At 38.5% G+C, this 23,428-nt stretch overlaps 1 protein-coding gene across 2 annotated transcripts in view; it reads right to left on the reverse strand.

Moving 5' to 3' along the window:
* Psd3 (pleckstrin and Sec7 domain containing 3) overlaps positions 1-23,428 on the reverse strand; it is a 195,204-nt gene that overhangs the window by 34,250 nt on the left and 137,526 nt on the right. For both annotated transcript variants that reach the window (XM_042701208.1, XM_042701218.1), the window contains one exon: positions 9,931-10,001. In XM_042701208.1, coding sequence (XP_042557142.1) covers positions 9,931-10,001 — 71 coding nt within the window. The remainder of the gene's footprint in view (positions 1-9,930; positions 10,002-23,428) is intronic.

A 23,428-nucleotide genomic window follows, 5' to 3' on the forward strand; every position in this document is an offset into this window, starting at 1 on the left:
TGTTACCCTCTTCCAACCATGTTCTGGTCAGCAGAACATGGCTTCCTTTTTGTTCACTCCTATCTGACAGGAACCTGCATTGTTCTCATAACCCAATGCTGCCTTCATGATCCACTGGGGCCAGTTCTCAGAAAAACTTCACCCTGTCCTTCCTAAAAGTGCACATTATCTCTAGTAAGTCAGTCTACAGTAACTGCCTGATTTTACAACTAATATCTTCCTGATTTTGCTACATTAGACCCTGGGATTCTCCTCTGTGCCCCTTGACTCTCCAACTCTGCCTTGGGGTACTTGGTGGCCCCCTGCAGCAGTGATTAAAGTCTATTCTGATCTGTTGAGGTCTCTGTCTCCTATCTTTATTTTTGTCTGCTTGATTTTTCCTAATATTATATATTAATTTTTATTGTTATTGTAAAGGTGAGGTACAGAGGGTTAGTTATGTAAGTCAGGTAATGGATACATTTCTTTTTGAAGAGTTTCACTTCTTCCCTCATTTTCTCCCAGTTTCTCCATCTCGAAACCTGCCCCCTCCCCAACAAGTTGTGTAGTTCATTTTTACCATAGCCCACACTACCAATTACTTATTTTACAGCCAGTTAATTTTCTTTGTACCAGTTTTTTTCTGTTTATAAAAGGAATTTCACAACATTCTTTGAAAGAAGACTTAACATGATATGCCAGCAGCACCTTACTGCTGAGGAGGCAATCTTTTTGGAACCTTAATCCAACCTGGTGTGGAATCTCTAATGTTTAGAAAGTTGTTCCCTTGATTGGATGGCTCAAACTCATACCAACACAGTTCTGGAGGAAGAGGCCAGGAGCTAGCAAAATCTGGTAGCTTGAAAATATCATTATTTTCCTGTTCCTAGGCCCACCCTGAGATGGAGTGGGTGGAAATCCAGTGGCTAGGTATTCAAAGAAATGGTTTTGCCAAAGACAGCTGTGCTCCGAACAGAGGAAATAAAAAAAAAAAGTGAGCTAAGAGATGGGATTTACATGGGAAACAGTTGCTATACATGAAATGTAACTTCAAAGGGAGGTTTCCTATAGGGACAAAGTTAGCTGAACCCAGCATGTACACACACACTGATCTGGTGGAGTCCACAGAAACGGACTTATAAATTAGCAGCTGTGCTAACTCTGGGAAAATAAAGACAATACAAAATATATATGGCCTCCTAAGAACACATATAATCTCTGAATGTCAGCAACTATCTCCATAGATCTGGTAGACTTCTAAGGAAGGCTGGTTTTACAAAAGAATAATTCTTTAATTTTTATTTCACGTGGTATTATTATGATTTTAAATTTTAAAGTAACAATAAGTCAAATATACTTTTTCCAATAGTTATGTCCCCACTCCACAGCAGCTTACCATCTCAGCAGCACTGTCTGTATGGCTGCACATAGGGCTGCATCTGATCTAGTATCACGGGTATTGTATGATTGGATTCAGTACTGGAGATACTGCTTTTTCTCCAGAGACACGTGTGGAAAGGCAGCTAAAGCATTGTATAAGCTGTATAGCGACATGTGTTCATGTACTGTAAACAAAAAAACTCCAAATGGATAAGATTCCTTTTCCTCAGAATATCCAACTGCCAATAATTAACATGCTGAGGAGTGGTTGTGGGGGGACAATGTCACCAAATGCTATGAAGAATGAAAGTTGCAACTATCTAGAAGGAGCTAAGAAACATGTCTCAAGAACTGTAAGTAGTTTCTATCATGTGATTCATGACACTCCTAGGAGTCTGTCTTAAGGAAATAAGCTGACATTGTCTCACACACACATACACACACACAATTGTGACTGTGTAAAAGCATGAAAAAGGATATGTCTGAAAATTTGAATAAAGTTAAATTATGATAAATACATTTAATGGAAAATATTGCATTTAAAAACAAACTTTGTCCCTATAGAGGAGATATATAACCATCATCATTTCAGTAACCAGATACCAAGAAAAAAAAAAGTTCTGAAAAAGTTTAATGGGAAAGTGCTTAATGACAAACATGCAGAATGAGAAGGATGAGATGCCAAGACTAAGTTATCAGGAGTCCAAATAAATTAAAAATCATTTCCTGGGAGTGATGTTATCATAACTGCAGAATAGGGGTTCCAGCTCTCATTCCCCCAGGGAAATACTGATTTAATAATGACATATAAACAACAACAACAAAAACCTATCAAGAGAATGCCAGAATACAATTCAGAAGCTGCAGTGACACAGGGGAGCCCACATCTGAGAAATTCACATTGAGATGTGGAGGAAGAGCAATTTTACTTTCCCCACAACAGTTCCTCCCCTTCATCTGGCACTGCTTAGAATACCATGGCCCACGACCTCTCTCAGGAGAAAAGAGAGAGTGAAACATGCCTTCAGTGTTCAGGCTTTTCAGAGATTGCCCAAGAAAGGAACTTATCTTGGCTCCTTATAAACTGCATACTCTGGATGCCTAGAGACTGCTCAGAACAAAGGAAATTGGTGGGCGGCTTGCTGTAGCCAGCACAGTTTGGTGCAGCTGAGAGAAAGACATTCAATCTGAGGTTTTGCCCACAGAAGGGAGGGAAAGAGAGGAGTCGAGGTGGCCAGTAGTCTAGGTTTTCAAGGGCTACATGAGACACTAATTGTTTCCTTGTTCCACTTTATTCAGAACACTAACACAACTGGCACAATTTGATGTCTGGGGGCTGCTGAGAACAATGCAGAATGACAGGTACCTTGGTGGATGGTACAGCTCTAGTGAGGAAGAATACAAGTCAATATTTCTCCCTAGGAGAAAGAGAGACTCAGAGTCTCAGAAGACTGAGGCACTGGTGTCTGGTCTGATTCATCTGTTTCAGGGCATTTATAGGGAGCTGGCATACACTGTGCCTGGTGGTTGCTTACAATAAGGGAAAGAGAATGGCTTGCTGCTGTAGAGACAGACAACCTGCAGTGCTGTAGACAGAGGGTACACAGATTAGGAGCTTACATAAAAGAAGCTAGCAAGCCTCTATAATTGAGAAACTGATACACAGACCTAGAGAAGTAACATTTCTCCTAGGATCCAGGTTTCCATAGCCAGGCTAAGTGGTGAGAGTTTTTCCCTGTACCAAGTCAGTCCTTAAACAGGGAGAGATGGTTATTTCTTCAAATGTGCATATAGCAAAGCAAAACAAAATAAGACAAAAAGAGGAAAACAAGCTCCAAGGGAACAAAACATATCGGCAAAAATTAACTCTCAGGAAATTAAAGTATATGTATTATCTAACATAAAACTAAAATAACTACCATAAAGATGTTCAGAAAGTTCAAGAAATTAATGAATAAATATAAGGATGAAAAAGGAAAAAAAATTCAGATTGAAAAATATAGCAATGAAACTGGAATATTTAGCTGAAGAGTTAACAATAGATTTGAAAAGTAGGTGACAGAATTAGCAAACTTGAAAATATGTCAATTGAATTTTTTTATTTTTATTTTAATTTATTGTTATTGTAAAGATGATGTACAGATGAGTTACAGTTATATAAGTCAAGAAAAACAAAATATACTCATTAATTGAGAACAAGACTAAAATCAGGAAAACAACTGCATTTTTAATAGCCCCAAGAAAAGAAAAGAAAAAAAAAGTAGGAATTAACTTAACCAAAGAGGTGAAGGATCTCTATTATGAAAGCTTTACAAATCTGAAAACACAAATTGAAGCAGATTTAAGGAAATGGAAAAACCTTTCATGTTCTTGGATGGAAGATTAACATCACGAAAATGGCAATTCTGCTCAAAGCAATTTACAAATTCAATGTAATACCCATCAAAATTCCAACAACATTCTTCAATGATACAGAGAAAGCAATAAAAAAATTCATATGGAAAAATAAAAGACCCTGAATAGCATAAACAATCCTTAGCAGAATGAACAATACTAAAGGAGTATCAATACTAAACTTTAAACTCTATTACAAAGCCACAGTAATAAAAACAGTTTGGTACTGCCACAAGAATGGGCCTGAGGATCTATGGAACAGAAGACCCAGATATACACCAACAGATCCATAGCCATCTACTATTTGATAAGGGAGCCAAAAACACAGGGTGGAAGAAAGACAGCCTCTTCAACAAATGGTGCTGACAGAATTGACTATACACATGCAGAAAACTGAAACTACATCCTTATATATCACCCTGCACCATATTCAATTCTACACGGATCAAAGACCTCAACGTAAGACCAGATGCCATGAAAGCATTACAGGAAGGAGTAGAGGAAACAACAGAACCTTCTAGGCATGGGTCGAAATTTCCTAAGATCCAGATTCACAACAAATCAAACTGCATAAATGGTATTACAACAAACTAAAGAGTTTCTACATGGTAAAGGACATAGTTCACAAGATAAATAGAAAGCCCATAGAATGGGAAAATATTTTTACTAGGTATGCATCAGACAAGGGCCCCATATCTAAAATATAATTAGAGCTCAAGAAATTAAACACTCAAAAATAACCCCCCAAAGAAACAACAACCCAATTAATAAATGGGCCATAGATGTAAAGAGAGACTTCTCTGAAGAAGAATAGACACATGAAGAAATGTTTAACATCTCTGGCCATTGAAAAATGCAAATCAAAACAACATTGAGCAGGACTGGTGGCTCACACCTATAATTCTAACTACTCAGGAGGCGGAGATCTGAAGATTGCAGTTCGAAGCCAGCTGGGGCAGAAAAGTCCCAGTGAGACTCTTATTTAACCAGTCAAAAACTCCACTTAACCAGTCAAAAACTCGAAGTGAAAATGTGGCTCAAAGTGGTAGAGCACTAGTACCAGGCTCTGAGTTCAAGCCCTCCAACCTCCAAAAAATTAAAAAACAAACAAACATTGAGATTTCACCTCACTCCAGTCAAGAAAACTAACAATAACAGCTGCTGGCAAGGATGTGACCAAAAGGGAACATTACTACACTACTGGTAGGAATGTAAACTTGTTCAACTACTCTGGAAAGCAGTATGGAGGTTCTTCAAAAGACTAAACAAACATACAGTGTCTCTATGACAGCAAATCCATTCTTGGGGGTTTATCCTATAGACCACGAACAAGTTTATACTAAAGCTACCAGCACAACCATGTTTACTGCAGCTAAGATATGGAATCAATCCATATACCCCTCAGTGGAAGAATGGATCAAGAAAATGTGGTATATATACACAATGGAATTCTTTTTTAAAAAATAATTTATTGGGATTAAGTAATTATATAAATTTCACAAATTTCACAGTGTTGTAAGATAGTGATACTTAATAGTTAAAGTCACAAACACATTTTAACCTTCACGAGGCAAACTGTCATTATCGCGGTCTATAAAGTTTGTGAATTAGCCGGGCACTGATGGCTCACATCTCTAATCCTAGCTACTCAGGAGGCTGGGATCTAAGGATTATAGTTCAAAGCCAGCCGGGGCAGCAAAATCCAACACTTAGCTTTAATAAGTTTCTTAAGATTTAGAAACAAATTTAGAAAATAAAATGATTAAGAGGACATTCCACAAAATGGCAACTATAAAGAAAAGAGGGATGGTCATATTTATACCAGAAAAACTGACTCCACATCAAAACTGTCAAAGGAGACAAAAAGAGTTTTATGTCATGATAATCAGGTCAACTCACTAGGAAGATAAAACAATTATGAAAATCTTTTTTTGGGGGGGGGCGGGGGGGAGGTCCGGTCGTGGGGCCTGAACTCTGGGCCTGGGTGCTGTCCCTTAGCTCTTCAGCTCAAGGCTAGTGCTCTACCACTTGAGCCACAGTGCCACTTCTGGCTTTTTTTTTTATGCTTATGTAGTGCTGAGGAATCGAACCCAGGGCCTCATGCATGCAAGGCAAGCGCTCTACCACTGAGCCACCTTCCCAGCCCCAATTATGAAAATCTAGAAATTTTATATCTACAAAATAAAGAATCCCAAAGTTAGCAGAAAAAAGAAGAATACAGAAGAAGTAACAGAAGAAACAGCAGAAGAAATAATTGGGATTAGAGCAGAAACAAATGAAATGAATAAAAAACAAATAGAAAAAAAATCAGGAAAACTAAAAATTTGTTTTTCACCTGCAAAATTGACAAAACTTCAGCTAGACTAAAAAAAAAGTTAAGAACGCTTAAAATCAGATAAAAAATACTACAATTGATGCCAATAAAATTAAAAGGATTATAAAAAACTACCAGAACAATTATACAGCATACTTTGGGCAATCTAGAAGATATGGATTACTAGAAATATATAACCTGCCAAGGCTAAATTATAGAGAAACAGAAAATCTGAACAGGTCCATACTGAGTAAGAAGCGTAAATCAGTACTGAAAATCTTACAACAAAGATAAGCTGAGAGTCATTGCTTTACTAGTGAAATAATTCTATTAAGTTAATCAAAGCCAACACTTCTCAAATACTTCCAAAAAACTGAAGAGAAGGAAACACTTCCAAAAATTTTTTATGAGGCCAACATGATCCTGATACTAATTCTGGAAAAAACAAAACACTGAAAGAAAATTACCAAATTATCATATAATACCCTTGATGTACACAGATCTTAAAATACTAGCCAAAATGCTAGTACATTGACTTTAATAGTATAGTAGAAGGATCATGCACCCAAAGCAACAAAGCCTTATTATTAAGGACAGAAGAAGAGATCAACATATGAAAATTAAACAAGGTGACATACTACCTAGAAGGATAAAAATTTATATAACTACCCTAAGCAATGCAGAAACAAACTTACTCCACAAATAAATAGATGAGACATGGTCACATCTTTAAATACAAGATTTAATATTATTAAAATGTAGATTTAATGCAGTGTCTAATAATGGCATTTTTCCAGAAGAAAAGCCAATCCCAGATTTCATAAAAAAAAGTAGTCATGAAAATCAAAACAATCTTTAAGCAATAATTATTTCTAGAGCACTCACATGATTGATTTTAAACATAATAAAAAGCTACAGTATCAAAATAGCATGGTACTAGAATAAAAGCAGAAAAAAAATCAACAGTTTTCTCAAATGGCAAACCTAGTGAAAAGGAAAAAAATATTTGTAATATCTCTGATAACTTGTTAAAATTCTTAATTCTGTAGCAAATTTAAAAAAAGTGCAAAAAACAAAACCACACCTGTTTGCAAAAGCAACGACTTGAACAAACATTATTCTAAAGAGAACATATAAATGATAAGGATTAGCTGGGCACTGGTGGCTCACGCCTATAATCCTAGCTACTCAGGAGGTTGAGAACTAAGGATCATGGTTCAAAGCCAGCCCGGGCAGGAAAGTCCGAAAGTCCGTGAGACTCTTATCTCCAATAAGCCACTAGAAAACTGGAAGTGGTGCTGTGGCTCAAGCATTAGAGCGCTTGCCTAATGGGACAGCGCCCAGGCCTAGAGTTCAAGCCCCACAACCAAAAAAAAGATAAGGATTGTTAAAACATTGTTCAACATCACTATTATTAGAAAAAATATAAATGTGATAATAAGTTTTATAATAAAACATATTATATATATATGTGTATGTATGTATATACATACACACTTACTGGGACTCATTTTTTGGCCCAAGCTCCTAAAACCCTCAGAATCTGCTGATTGCTAATAACTAAGTGTCTTTTGTAAGCTATTGTGATGATTAGTGGTAGGTGTCCCTAGATCATTTTAGGATGGAGAATTGGTAGCCATAAAAATCAAGTCAGAATTTACAATCCTATTCTACAACCTCTCTGGAGAAGAGGTGAAGGACTAAAAGGTGAGTTGCTTATCATATACCAATGATTTTTATCAAACATACTTAAATAATTAAACCTCCATAAAACCCCCCAAAGGGGTCCAACAACAATGGCTCAGGCCTATAATCCTAGCTAGTTTCAAAGCCATTCTGGGCAGCCAAAACTGAGAAACTCTTATCTACAATTCACCAGCAAAAAGAAAGCTAAAAATGGAGGTGTGGCTTGAGTGAAAAAGCCAATCCAGAATGCAAGACCCATAGGTTTAAAGCCCAGGATTGGTAGGGGTCGGGGAGGGGAAAAGGAACAGAACACAACAGGAAAAAAAAAAAAAAAAAAAAACTAAACTAAAAGGGCTGGGCTGAGAAGAGCTTCTCAGTAGCTGAACAGATGGAGGTTCCTGGAGCGCAATATGCCTGTAGAGGGCATGGATGCTCTGACCCCTCTCCCATATCCTGCCCTGTGTTTCTCTTCCATCTGCCTGTTCATCTGCATCCTTTATAATGTCTTCATGATTAATGGGTAAATGCAAATAAAATGGCTCCCAAGTTCTGTGACCTACTCTGGTGAATCATTCTAACCTAAGGAGGGGTCATGGGAACCCCAGATTTGTAACTGGCTGGTCAGAAGCATAGGGAATAATCTACCAGCTGTGACTGTCATCTAAAGTAGGAGACAGTCTTGTGGGACTAATCCCCAAACTGTGGGATGTGAAGCTATCTCAGTGCAGTGTCCTATTAGAATGGATTAGACCCCATACTGGCCAGTGTGGGGTCACAGAAGTGTTCTTTATTTGGTATGAGAGCACAGAGTAGAAAAACAGTTCTAGCTTTTCTTATTTCTAATATGAATCAGAACCACAGCTAGTTCTCAGTCTCTGTTAGGATGGCTATTAAACAAATAAAAAATAACAAGGGCTGATGAGGATGTGAGGAAACCGAAGCCCTATGTCCTGCTGTGGTGATACAAAATGGCAGAGTCATTTTGGAAAACAACATGGAGGTTCCTCACTACAATCCAATGCATTCATCACTCTTTACAGCATTCAGTGCATCATTCACAGCAGCCAAAGATGTGGAGATAATATTAAGTGTCCATGAATGGAAGAACAAATACAAAATACGAAATATACATTAAAAAAAACACTGAAACGGAGGGAATACTGAAAAGGATAGAGAGCTGAAACATTCTATAAAATTCTACATGATTCCCCTTGCATGAGTCACCTAAAACAGTCCAACTCAGAGAACCAAAGCCTAAGGATAACCTTGAGGAGCCGAGGAGGGGGATGAATGGAGAGCTGCTCTGGAGAGGTTCAGCCACGCAAGAGCAAAGTTCTCTAGATGTGTTGTACAGCATTGCAGCTATAGTACAATATGTGCCATTAAAAATTGCTATCATTATATTTAAATTTAAAAATTATAAGGACAAATCTCATGTTTTAGCAAATATGCATACGCACATACAAATCTGTGCTTTGCTTCCTCTTACCCCTAATTTGATTCCTGTATCTTTATAGGGGGTACCAGAATTCTGTTGAGCCCTGGGAAATTTTCAGAAAACAATTCCATCAACATGCAACTTTCCTTTTTCTACTCATGTAGAGCTGCTCAGGAACTACCCTCCAATGAACCAGAAACAATAAACTGAATCCCAAATCGATTTCCAGATTTGGAGACTGAAAGAACAAATCCTGACAGGGAGGAGAGAGGTATAGTAATTTGGAATACATCCATTTGCACTGCAGGTACAAAGATTTCAGGACTCAACGAAAACACATGTGTCTAATTGTAAGTAGGTTTGAAACTAAGCTAGCAAGAATCAGGATATAAATGAAAGCTGAAACTATAGTATAAATACCTATGGAAACAGATGCTGACACAAGTCTATATTTGCACCTGCTAGATGAGGTCTAACTTACCAACTTACGTTCCATACTTCTTTCTAAACAAGAGAACATGGCCCATCCATTCTTTTGGTTGTGTGTGTATATGTATACTCCACAATAATTTGTTCACCAGAAATATGGACACACATGAACACACACAAACTTTTAAGTATCAATTAAATAGTCTTATGAATGTTTGGTGCAGCATTTTTTTTAAAACAAAGTATTGGGTTACTTTCAATTATCGTTTCATAAAATTATGTGATTTATTTTTATCCATTGTACTTTTACCTTTTGCAAGTAAAGGACAGTTCCCTTCAGGACAGCATAAAAGGTTTTCCATCCTCGCTTTCCTCTTGGAGCTAAAAAAGAAAAAAATATAAACTTTTACTTGAAAGAAATGAACATTTAAAAAATGAACACTTTAAAAGAAAAATATAAAGCATCAGTATAATGATTGTTTCTCAATATTTTAATTTATTAGCTATCAGATGACAATGAGAATTAAAATTTTCTTGAACCTTATGGTATATGAGGTAATATTATAAAACATTTTCCATGAGTTTTCTTAATCTTTATAATAATTCTGCCAAATAGATGTGAGGACTCTCCTCTTTTTACAAAACAGAAGCAAAAAGAAATAGCCTCCTCATGATCATACAATTGGGGAGGACCACTGAGAAAACGAATCCAGTAGAAAGGCTCTACCCTTTCCCTTCCAGATGATTTACTAACTGGGAAGGCAAAAGGGCTGACATATTACTTCAAGAGAAGGGCTAGATTGTGAAAGGACTGCTCAGCTTTTTCTCCCACACCCTCCTGAGTGGATCACAGCTTTAATTGATGTCATTCCTACAGATCTGACACAGATACTGTCACGACTTCTTCTCCTAAAGGACTCTTTCCCTAGAATGTGAATGACTTGGGAGTGAGCATCGTTCATTTTCACAATTCACAGGGCCTACCCCAGTGCAAAGCAGATGTTAACTGCTGTAAAGAAGATTGCTCAAGTTAATTAATGGTTTCAGAGGTCTCTTATATTCTTTTTGTTTTGCTAGAATATAAAGAATTTCTCCATTTGCTTAATAAATGCCTACTCATTTTTTCAGACAAAAATACAGATTACTAGAAAGGAGATGGGAGAATGTAGAAGAGTTGAGGGGAGAATGCAGCCAAGAATCCAATAGACAGCTTACAAAGTTAAGAAAAATGAATGAATGAAGGGGGTGGGGATGGGTGAGAATGTTGACAGAGGTGACATTTATCAAGACACATTGTATTCATAGACTGCTTTGTTAAATGGCACAACTATTTACAGATAGTAAGAAAAAGAAAAAAACATGAGTTTATATTCTCAAATATGTATATCATGTGCTTTGATCATATTCACCTTCTCACTACCTTGTCTTTCCCTGATCATCACTTCAAATGGTCCCCCATTCCTTTCCCTGAGGTGTTTCCTCTTGCTACTTTCATGTCATTTTTATTTTTCACCTAGATTCTGCATATGACAGAAAACACGCGTTACTTATTTTTCTGAGTCTGAATCATTTAACATGCTGATCTCCAGCTTCACATTTTCAAGTAAATGAAATATTTTTGTTTTCTTAATGTCTGAGTAACACTTCACTGTGCCTACCTACTACATTTTCTTTATCTACTCATCCATAGTTTAGCTATCATGAATAGTGCCATGGGTATAGGGGTATCTCAATCGTATGCTGAGTTTACTTCATTCAGATATATACTCAGGGGTGAAAGTGCAGGATCATATAGCACTTCAGGAACATCTACACTGTCTTCCATAGTGGCTAGTTTACACTCCCATCAGGAGTGTATAAGTTACCTCCTGCCTACCCCCAGCATCCTTGCTGACATCTGACGCTGCTTCCAATTATCCTTAATACTAATAAATTTAAAATATGCAACTGGAAAATGTTGTCACCCAAATGTCGTTTTCCTAACCATATTAGTTCAAACATACAGTGGAAGTCATTTATTCCTTTCTCAAATATTTGGTTGTCTTTAGGGCCTCTGAAACTTGGATACCTGACTCATTTAGGAAGTATATTATTCTGAAGCAAATTCTTTAAATGCCATTTGAATGAGTTCTCGGAACTCATGGGCTTGGAGGGCAGGTGAATACCCACCTACAGAGCCCAAGTTTGCCAGCACCATACTGAGAGCCCACCTGGCAAGCAAGGCTTCAGCACATCGGCTCTGCAGGCTTCCAGGGAAAGAAAAAAAAAAAAAAACAAAAAAAAAACGGCATCCCTTCTGTTCCCACTAGGTGAGATTTAAAAGTGTCTCCTCCATAAAAAATATATATACCTAATTGCCTTCATAAAGGAAGTATCTGTCCAGTATGAAAGAAGTCTACAGATCAAACATATAAAGAGGTAAATTCACTATACTGCCCAATGAAGGCAAAGTCTGATGTTACCTGCATGAGAGCTGTACACACAGAGGTGAGCCTAGGCTGTGGGAATTGTCAGAGCTCAGGGCCAGAGACCATGGGGTGTGGTGGAGGCAGCAGACAGGAACACAGACCATCTGGGTTCCAAACCCTTCTACTCCTTGCCTTAACTCAAACCTGACCTCACACCCACTGGGTGACTGGTAACTCTTGACAAGTCATTCAAGCCCTCAGGACTTGAATCCTTCAATTCAGAATGTGGGTACTTCACATAAGTTAAGGTAAAGCACTGGCTAAGTATGGAAAGAAGACTTTAGAGAAAATCCTGTCATTTCTACAGTAGAGTCATGGGTCCTGCTGCTGAAGAGCTTTCCTTGTAGCCCCAAAATTAGGTTAGTGGGATCCTGAGGTCCCTTCAGCTCAAAAATCTGCAAATCTATTTACTTTTATCATTTCCACATCAAGCCTACTGGAAACAGGTTCCACAGAGCTCTCCATGTGAAATGTGCATTGAGCATCATACCTGACAACAAATGCTAAATCACTCTCTCTTTCTCATCTTCTACAGACATGTCAGACTTCCTCCTGACTTTAGTCAGTAACAACTGAACTAAGACAGGAAACAGCCCTCCTAATAAGACATTCAAGAAGTGAGGATGCTCCAGTAGACAGCATGCTACAAAACTGTGCCTGCAGGGCTTTGGCATGGGTTGATCCATTCATCCACATTTGGGTATACTTACTTTGAGAATGATAAGGGAAAGTTACTACTACCATCTCCATTTTACACGAGAAGGTTGGCATAGACAGTGGACTTCAGAGAAGTGAGCAGTGGGCACTGGAATAAGCTGGGAGGTTCTCCAGAGGCAGGCTCAGCTGCTCTGTACACACACACACACACACACACACACACACACACACACACACACACACACACACACACACACACACACACACACACACACACACACAGAGCGCTGCTACTGAAGCTGCACACAGTGAGGCACATAATGGACTAGACAGACACCAAGCAATGAAGACAGAGCCTCAGAATGACAATAGTGGTGCGTGGAAAGTGATTTAGGCACACCTGGTTTATACAGTGCATACAGGTGGATAAAGGAGTCTTAACTGCAATTACATGCAAACACCATGAGAGGCATGAGGTAAAAGGTTACTGACTTATAGGAAAGTCAATGGATCTGACTGGATTTAACTACAGGGGTGGTAGGAAGTTTATGAAGTATCCCAGATAGTCACTGTGATAAAAGTGTTCCTGTAACTTAATTAAACAATGACATGTTTATGTTCTCACAGTGGTTCTTAATATTCTTTCAATCCCAAAGATAATGGATTACTTTCCTTCCTGAAAATATAAGAGCCTTGAATGTTTTCATTCCAGTAATCTGCCTCCAACCTTTCATGATAGCAATGTCAGTTACTTGCCTTTTTAAAAAAGTGCTACCAGAGGGCTGGGAAGGCTCAGTGGTACAGCGCTTGCCTTGCATGCCTGAGGCCCTGGGTTCGATTCCTCAGCACCACATAAGCAGAAAAAATAAAGCTGGAAGTGGCGCTGTGGCTCAAGTGGTAGAGTGCTAGCTTTGAGCTGAAGAGCTGAGGGACAGCGCCCAGGCCCAGAGTTCAGGCCCCACGACCGGGCCCTACCCTCCCCCCCCCCCCCCCAAAAAAAAAAAGTGCTACCAGACTGGTGCTACTAGAGCTAGTGGCTCACACCTATAATCCTAGCTACGTACCAGGCTGAAACCTAGAAAATGGTGGTTTGAATGCAAAATTCTATTTCTAAAATAACTGGCATTAAGCTGGCTGGGTGCATGGCTCAAGTCCTAGAGTGCCAGCCATGAGCAAGAAAGCCAAATGAGCTCCAGGCCCTGAGTTCAAGCCTTCAGCTGGAGTGTTGCTATGAGACCGGGGAAAGGGACTGCTAAAATCATCATTAAAAAATAATCTGCTACTGTCTGTTGAGGCCACCCTCATTTTATTTTTACTTTTATTTGTCACTTCTTTGTACCTCAGATTTTTCTTAAATGCTTCAAATCTTACTTCTTAATGTATACTCTTACAAATTCTGACTTTAGGAATGGTCTTTCATAATTTGTTAGATTTTTTTTGTGTTCCATAAAAGCATTTTAAGAAACTTGCAGGTTTTGAGGGTGAGCAAAGGGAGGGGCACGTGAATGGAGGAAGGGTGAGCAAATGTAGTCATTATATTCGACGTATATTATGTAAAAACTGAACTATGTAACGTGAGGGTAGGGCTGGGAGGGGGAAAATGGTGGAGAACAAAGGAAGCAGTAGCATTAACCAAAAACTGATTTATGGATTTGTAACCCTTTTGTACAACTACATAATAATAATAATGATGGTAATAATAATAATAATAAAACTTGCAGGTTGGTAACAATTTTTTACTTCATTACCTCTTGACTACCCTTATTATAGGGTATGTCTACCCTGAGTTAAAAATTATATCTTCTCAGTATTGCTTTCTTTTAGTTTAACACTCTAGTGTTCTTTGAGTATCATTTAGAAACTCTGTGGCAATTTTATCTGTGAAAACTGTTATCTTTCCTCATCACCATTACCATAACCTTAGGACATTCCCCTCTGACTTGTCACTTACTTTCACACGTCTTAACTACTCCTTCATATTCTTCATCTCTTTGTCCTTTGTTGCTAAACACTGTAGGATGTGATGTCTAGCATTAGTTGACCTTCCTAATCTAGAATTTCTTGGAGGAGCACCAGATTAGCCCACTTCCTGTTTTATTTCTGGCCTCATCAGATTTCTCTTTGATTGTTACAGGTTTAGCCTTTACTTAAAAGATGTTTAAAAACATTTCCATACCACTTTGGATATTTTATGATGTGGAGCTCAGGATCTATAGGCAATCATGTTGTGGGAAACAGATTCTCTAGTTTTCTTTACACACACACACACACACACACACACACACACACATATTAGGATCTCATTCACACATTTTGTAAAGGAGGAAGAATTCATTTTTGTCAGGCTATAGGACATGTGGACTGAGGTCAAGGAAGGAGAAAATATAACAGGCAGATCATAAAGCACAGATGAGACGCAAAGGTCCAAATACAGAAGAATAAAATCAGCCAGGTGCAGTTGGCTCATGCCTGTAATCCTAGCTACTCAGGAGGCTGAGATCTGAGGATTGCAGTTCAAAGCCAGCCCAGGCAGGAAAGTCTGTGAAACTCTTATCTCCAGTAAACCACCAGAAAACCAGAAGTGGCGCTGTAGCCCAAGTGGTAGAGCGCTAGCCTTGAGTTGAAGAGCTGGGGGTCAGCACTCAGGCCCAGAGTTCAAGCCCCACGACTGACAAAAAGAAAAAGAAAAAAATCATCATGAAGAAGGAATGGGAGAAGAGAGGAAGACAGCTTTCACCAAGCACTTACACTGCACTGCTATGACCATGGCTAGGGTTTGACACATCATTCTATTGGATCCACACAGACCTTTTTCAGGAAGGTACTGCATTACCTCTAGTTCACACTGACATTTTCATCATTAATTATATTTGCAGTTCTGAAAGATAAATTAAGCTGCCAAGGAGGTTTCCCCATCTGAGAATGTCAAAGCTATCATACACAAGGCCATTCAGATGAGGAAGTTCTAGGATCTTCAAAAGCATCCCCATATACAGCTAAAATCTCAAAGACTGACCTGCCAGGTGCTACCAGCCTATCTTTGCGCAGAATGATATTAGCAAAAATAATGATATGATTAGCATAACAGCAGCAGTAGGGTTTACGGTGCATACACTGTTGCAGGCATCAGTCCAAGACTCTGTCTGACATGTATAAACTCAAGGCCACAACTATACAAGGGAGTCACGGTTACTGTTTCCATTTTAGATAAAATGGTGAACTCAGGTCCTGACACAACACGCTTCCCTTCAGAACTGTGCGCCTTCAATGTCCCTTGTTTTATACACAAGGGAAAGCCAATTAAACCAGATCCAGGACCCAGGATCCATTATCTTGGAAAGCTCTGAGATAGAGAAGTTAGCAAATAATTTAAGAGCTGATTCAGCAAGGAAGACCACCCCCAGAAGATTAAAGAGATACAAAGTCAAAACTGTCTATACAGTTGTTATTAGTGTGTATGCTGTGAATATCTGTTCTGGCTTAGGGATGGGTTCCTGACTAATATGGGTTACAATAAAAAATGAGAAGAACCAGTAAGATTCTATGAATGTTATTCTGCAACACCCCCCCCCCACAAACACACACTTCTTCAAAAGAAAAATTGGTACTTGATCCAAAAATAGGTAATATTAGAATAGTCACTGAGTCTTCCTTAGTTCAAAAGTTATTATTTCTCATCTTTATTACACATTAGGGGAAAGTTATTTGGAAATACAAAAAATGGTGAATGGTATTTTGGCTTCAGTTTCCTACTGATATTCATAAAAGAGTAAAATGCACACTGGGGAAGGGCAGACTGTCACCCTTCTTTCATAAAGGGCAAGGAATAAAATATTCCCAAGCAATAAAATATTCAGCAGAGGTATATGGCAGGAAATGGAATTGCACATTTTATATCCCCCCTAAAGCTATAATCTTGATATAAAAGTTTATATTTGTGTGCTGTGCTATCTGCTCCTATTTAATTCTTCTCAATGGAGCCCAGAAGGGTTGGGTGAAAGTTCTCATTACCTCCATGTTTCTATTGTATTCAAAGGGCAGAGTACTCTTTCTAGGTCAAAGTCTCATCCCCTTTTAAGCATGCCTCACTTTAGGATCCTTAACCATTTGCTTTTGCCTCTTGCTCAAGCTTAATATAGGAGAGCTGTAAAATGTGCATTGCCTTTACTAGGACATGTCCTTAAGAGTCATGTCATGAAGGCTAACGATACAGGTCTGGCCAGGCCAAAAAACAGCAATGACACACCTCCAATTCCATTAGTCTCAGTAGGAAAGAGATGCGAAGTACACAGCAATCTGGATGACAGAATTCCAAAATAGATTCAACACCTTTGTGAACTTAGAAAAAGATCTGTGGTCAGCAAAAGTTCTCCACTCATACAATGAGAACACATCTATATTAGATTTGTAAAAGGCACAGGCATTCGTAAAGTTGCTTTATTTCCCTAGTGGCGGTGTCTGAAAACTAGGCAAAATTCTCAAAGTTATGTATCCTGCAATGTGAGGAAATATGCTACTTCAGCAAGAAATAAGTTCTGAAGTTCCACATTTCTGAAGCAATTGCCAAACCCCATCTTGGAAGTCGTCTCTCTGATTAGTCTAAGGATTTAGATAGGTTCATGGATAACACACTCAGAGATCATTTGCTGAAGGGAAGACAATCTCCATACACTAATCCCTGACCTTCATTTACAATATATCCTTGGGCATCACAAGAAGTACTATTAAGTCTTAATTAACAGAGCAGAACTCACTTGCTCTGAGGTTGCTACTTGAAGCAATGGAATTCAGGCTGAACTTTCGGAAGTTACCAGGGTAAGATGAGTCACATAATAGTAAGCAACTGATAGTACTAGTCACTCCCAAGTTGACAACAGCTGGAGAGAAATAAAATGCTATTGCAATGTTACATTTCTAAATCAATTATCTTTGAAATGTCTGAAACTGACATATTTTTAACTCATACTTTATAAAAGGAAAAACCAGCCAGTCTTAAACTTGAGATTCAACCTAAACCTATTATTTATCCCCCAAATATTTCCTTCTCTCATATAAGAATGTTTATGTAATTAATAAAAAACAGATTATGGTATTGATAATTGGAAGGAGATCCTGCCAAAGTGTCCCTGCCAGCTGATCTCCAACTCTTTGTGCCTTAAAGAGGTTTTTAAAACTTTTGCTAGGAATTGATCTTTCTGGAATAGAACAGTATGCTGAACTTGGAGCAGTATTTGGATTTTAATCATTCCACTGTGCCCACTATTTTGGTGGCTGTTTCCAAAAACCTTTGGCTATAAAGCTCTACCATGAAGAGTTACAAGTGCCATAGTATTACGTTTTTTATTTGATGCATATAAGTAAGATTAGGGCACCTATTTTACTCGTACATAGGGGCAGTTACATGAACAATGAAACTCCATAAAACAGGGTAAGTGCTGTCAACCAATAGTAGCAGAGCTATAACCTGACACTCATACCAGGTAAAATGAGGAGGAAGTCATTAATTCTACTTTTGAGTAGGATTCAGAAGTTAGAGGAGACTTTAAATGAGAAATTAGGTCAAATGAGGACTTTGAAGAATGATAAAAGGGTTTTCTTTTGCTATTTACCTACAACATAGATATTTATAGTGAGCCACAGAACGCAGGGGTAGATTCCATTATGAAAGTCTCATAAGACTGTAAGCCACCACAGTTATCAAAATAACCTTTATATATTTTAAGTTTTATGAAATGTTTTAAGAAAACACATTTTGGAACCAGAGAAGCTGGTGTAAAATTCTGACATCACCTGGCTGAATGTGGGTCTCATTTACTCTGTAAAATGGGAACACACTGCCTCTTCATAGAGTCGCTCTGGAAATTAGATGATTTAATACATGTGAAGCCTTCAGGTGTTTTTAAATTAAGGATACTGCCTGCCACAGATAATGCTTGCAGGCTCATGCCAAAATACAAAGACACTTTTTTTCATTAATGTATTCAGAATTAGTTTTAAAGTCATCTGAGATTCCCTCCCCCTACATACACATCAATGAGAAACTTTGACCAACTTAATATATAAGCATGTCTAATTTAATTATAAGAGGATGAAGCACGACCTATTTATTAACACATTTACTGCTTCCAATCCATCCTGGAGTAGAAAATATAAGTCAAAGAAATCTTTTGGTAGATGATTGACAGACATGTATGATTCTGGTATGCTTGAGACGGATGCCAGAGGCCACTGCCTGTATCTACAATTTTGTATGACCTTTAACTGATGTTATAATATCCAAAAGGCCCTAGGAAGAAAAAAAGACTCCCAAACCTGACAGTCCTATCTAGACACTGGTGATATCAAACCTGCCTATTATGGAAAGTGGTAGAGGAGACAAAAGCTGACAGAGAACTTTCTTCCCAAGTAATAAACCACAGCTATTCAAATTTTTCTGCCTTCTGATGGATTTAGTTTCATCAGTAACACTGAGGTTCCTATGAACTATCATAGCTTGACAAATTTGGATTGGGTTTTTAAAGGTTAATTGAAGGATGAACACCTGGAGTATGAAGCTTCAAAATTCTAGGAAACAAATAACATCTATAACTTGGTTAAAGTAGATTCTGTTGGAGGAATTAGCTGGGGAACTTGTTCTTTTTAATAATGGCTCAAAAAGTGGAGCATAACAAACCATTAGAAAAGCTCAGTAACCTCACTGATGTGAAAGGTTTGAACACTGATTGCAAGATAATCAAGCATACTAATTACTTCTCCCTAATTTCTTAAGAAGTTCATGGAGCCCTTTACATAAAAACTTACAAAAAGTAAAGTGCTAATGGGCTGGGAAGGTGGCTCAGTGGTGGAGCGCTTGCCTTGCATGCATGAGGTCTTGGGTTCGATTCTTCAGTACCACATAAGCAAAAAGAAAAAGTGTTGTGGCTCAAGTGGTAGAGCATTAGCCTTGAGGTGAAGAGCTGAGGGACAGCACCCAGGCCCAGAGTTCAGGCCCCACGACGGATCCTCCCCCCCCAAAAAAAAGTAAAGTGCTAAAGTAAAGTGGAAGATTAAATACTTAGTCAAAAACAAATTAATATTCTCCATCTACCCAAGAAGAGCAGGAAATCACTGAGTCAGGAAGTAGGCTAGTCAGTGACATCAAATCTGCTACGCAAGCACCCTGTGACCCAGGAAAGGCACAGTCAAAGACCTCACTGAGCAGGTACTTCTACAAATAGCAATTCAAATAAGACACCTCCTTGGAGAACACCCCAGGGCTCACTGGCACCTTGAAAATGCCTCCAGGCAAAAGGTGCTCCAGGTCCATGAAAATAATTCACAGTGGAAAGGATGAGCAGCTCCCACATAGAATCTGTTCGCCAGAGAGCCTGATAGCACAAAGACTGCTTTCTTCCCAAAGTTAGAGCTCCAGGGGAGACTTCTAGCTCCTTCTTCTGAAAGAGCACTCTTGACAGCTGGTGGGGTGGGCACAGAGTGTACCAATGGTAAAAGAGGTCTTACCATCCACACACAGGGCCACTGTGTCCACTGCCACCATTCATCCTAGGTGATGCCACTGAACGTTGAACTCAGTGATGCCCATCCCATGCTATCATTCTGCTCCTAAGTACTCCTCACCTTCCTAGAAGAGGAGGCCACAGGTGCATCGCTAGGAGCAATGTAACAGCATCCAGAGATGCCTAGTATAAGGACATCACCTTTGTCAACTAATCCAATCTACCTCTATCCCCGACTGTGTTTGGTGCAGTAAACCTGAATTTTTTTTAAATCAAAATATTCTGAAAAGCAAACCTTGAATCTGCTGCATATATCAGGTACTATGCTGAATCCTCAAGAATGTACTGATGCTCACTCATACCTTGCTGTGACCTGCCATTTCCCAGCTCCTCAGACTCTCCTATAGCATTCCCATGTGAGCATCTTTTGTCTAAAGTCTTGTTGTGATAGGCTGAAGATGTACAGTATACTATCTATATAACACTTGCATTGTATTAGGCATTTTCAGGAAGGTAGAGAATGGAAAGATGTTTATACATTATACACTGATCCTGGATCAGTATGTTTGCATCTGGAACCCATACCTCATAGATATTTAGGGAAGATGTATTCTATATCCATTACCAAGATTTTTAAAGCAAAGTGGAAATACACACAATCATTATTATTTTTGATTGATAATCATGCTATGATTAAATTATATCTTTTAATCATTTTGTAAGTATTTTATATTTAAATATAATTCATTATGACAAAACATTTCCTTTCATTAATGTTATAATTAACAGTTAACGTTAAATAACAGAACATTGATTCTCCTAGTTAGCACATATTTATCTAGCATGACAGGAAAAAAAACTGTAAATAAAAAAGAGAAAATAACAACCCTCCACCCTATAAATTATCATTCTAACTACCATCAGTAGTAATTTGATAGAAAACCTTCTAATCATGGTGCTTTGTGTCTATCTGCCAAACAAATGGTGATAACATACTTGTTTTACTTTAAAACTTTTCTAATTACATATCATGTCATTAAAAACTGCAAAGGATGACACTGTATTGCTCTATCATGTCTTACTAGATGTATGTTTTAGGGGTCACTAACTGGGATCCTTCTGTGGAATGTGCTAACCTCCATAATAAGCATTAGGTTCACTGACAGTTCTCGTCTAAGGCTCTGAGTAGTGTGTTTACTCTGCTGGAGTATTCTTCTCCACAATTCCTCTGATTCTATGGTCCTCTTTTGCAATTTGATCCTTGACTCTTGGCCAAATGACATCTACTCAGGTTTATTTGGCCACCACCTCTTTATCCCCAAGACTGGACAGTGCTAGCACATTAGCTGTTGCTCAATTTCTTTTGTAAAACTGAACCAATGACCAGTTTTAAAGTTCGTTCTTAAGCTGGTTCTCTCTAGAGAGAATATTTTTGTATATAAAATTTGGCCACCGTGAATTCCTTTAGAGAACTAGTATTTTAGTCTCCCTCTTACCTGTGGCTTTGCTTTCTGCAGTTTTAGCTACTGGGGTCAGTAGCAGTCATAAAACCTACAGAAAATTCTGGAAATAAGTCATTCATAAGCTTTAAGTTGCATGCAGTACTGAGCAGTGTGGTGCAATTCCAGGGCATCAGGTTCATGCACCTGGATGTGTATGGCTGGTTCATTCAGAACATATTGCCCATGTTAGTCCTTCAGTGGCCGCCTCAGACTCACTGCTTTGGCACTGTGATAACTCATCGCTAGCACTGAGAAGGCGTGAGGTATTTCCTTTAAGAGGAAAAGCAAAAGCTTATGGAAAGAAGAAAACACATGCCAAGGTTGTTAAGATCTATGGTAAGAACCTTCTGTCCATGCAATTGAAAAGAAGGAAAAAGAATGGATGCGAGATTTGTTCTCAGAACTCAAACTGCAGTAGTCACATCTATGTGTGTAGCAAGTACTTGGTTAAGATGCAAGCACTTGGCTAAGATGACAAAGGAATTACGTAAGACAGCTCATTACAGTCCACAATTTCAAACATCTATTCGAGATTTGGCATGTTAGCTCCTGTGAATAAGAGGCATGATTGTGACGGATTGTTATTGTTTGTTATTCATTATTGGCTCTAAGGATAGAACTCAGAACATATGTTGGCTAAGCTGGTGCTTACCACTGAGGCATACACCTGTAGGTCCTGCTGTATTTTTTAATTTCAGTTTGAAATCTTATTGAAGAACTGGACACATAGCAAAAAATGATCATAATAGAGATTTTAAAAACATTTCTTTCTTTGACATACTAACTAAGCCTAAAGGGTAAATAGTAAAAATGAGATGCAGTGAAAACTGTGCATTCTTCTTCCAGAAAAAAATACGTCAGAACCCCTGCGCCCAGACTTTTTTGGTCCTAAAAGATTGGCAGTTTTATATTCCACTGTTCCTTGTCAAAAGTACTGCTCCTGAGCAGAGCTGTGGGTGGCCTCTTTTCACCAACTTCACTGCAGAAAAGAGTGCATTTTAAATGAAAGACACAAGCCATCAAAATGGAGCCTGCAAGAACAAAATCCATTCTTTTAATCTGAATTTAAACTTGCAAAGGGCCATTCCCTAACATAAAATTCCACCAAGTGTATGGTCATGGGACAGGGGCCTACTGAGACATCATGGAGCTGTTCTTGGACCTCATCATTACCTACATACTGCCACAGAACAGCTGGGTGGGGAGAGGAGGTAAACCTTAGCCTAAATTAAAATAATTACTTTGTTCTGTCTTCACTTAAAATCTTTCTCTTACAAGAGGAGACAACTGTCTTGTAGGGGGAAAAAATCCACTTTTATTATTATCTCTTAATTATAGTGTCGCTGTTCCCCATGTTACACAATAGCAAAGACTTCTGCCTGCATTGCCATTACAAATTCTATTTTCAGTATGTGACTCAAAATAACATCTACTCTCTCACATTTGACATGTGGGGCTAAATTTTCAAGATCGTCGATGACAAGCCAGGGTGAGAATCCCTCTCAAGCAAGCGAACTTCTTGCACTGCTCCAGGCTGCCCCGCTGTGCTCACACCCAAAGCACTGAAAATGAGACTAACAACATCTACCACCAAAAGTTCTCCCGACCTCCAAAAGCAGTTATTAAAGTATTTTGGATCAAAAACCAATCTCAAGTAGGTTAAAGGATGGTAGAGCCTACACTGA

The sequence above is a fragment of the Dipodomys spectabilis genome, unplaced genomic scaffold (genome assembly GCF_019054845.1).
Source record: "Dipodomys spectabilis isolate Male_0828 unplaced genomic scaffold, ASM1905484v1 ptg000009l, whole genome shotgun sequence".
Classification (NCBI taxonomy): domain Eukaryota; kingdom Metazoa; phylum Chordata; class Mammalia; order Rodentia; family Heteromyidae; genus Dipodomys; species Dipodomys spectabilis.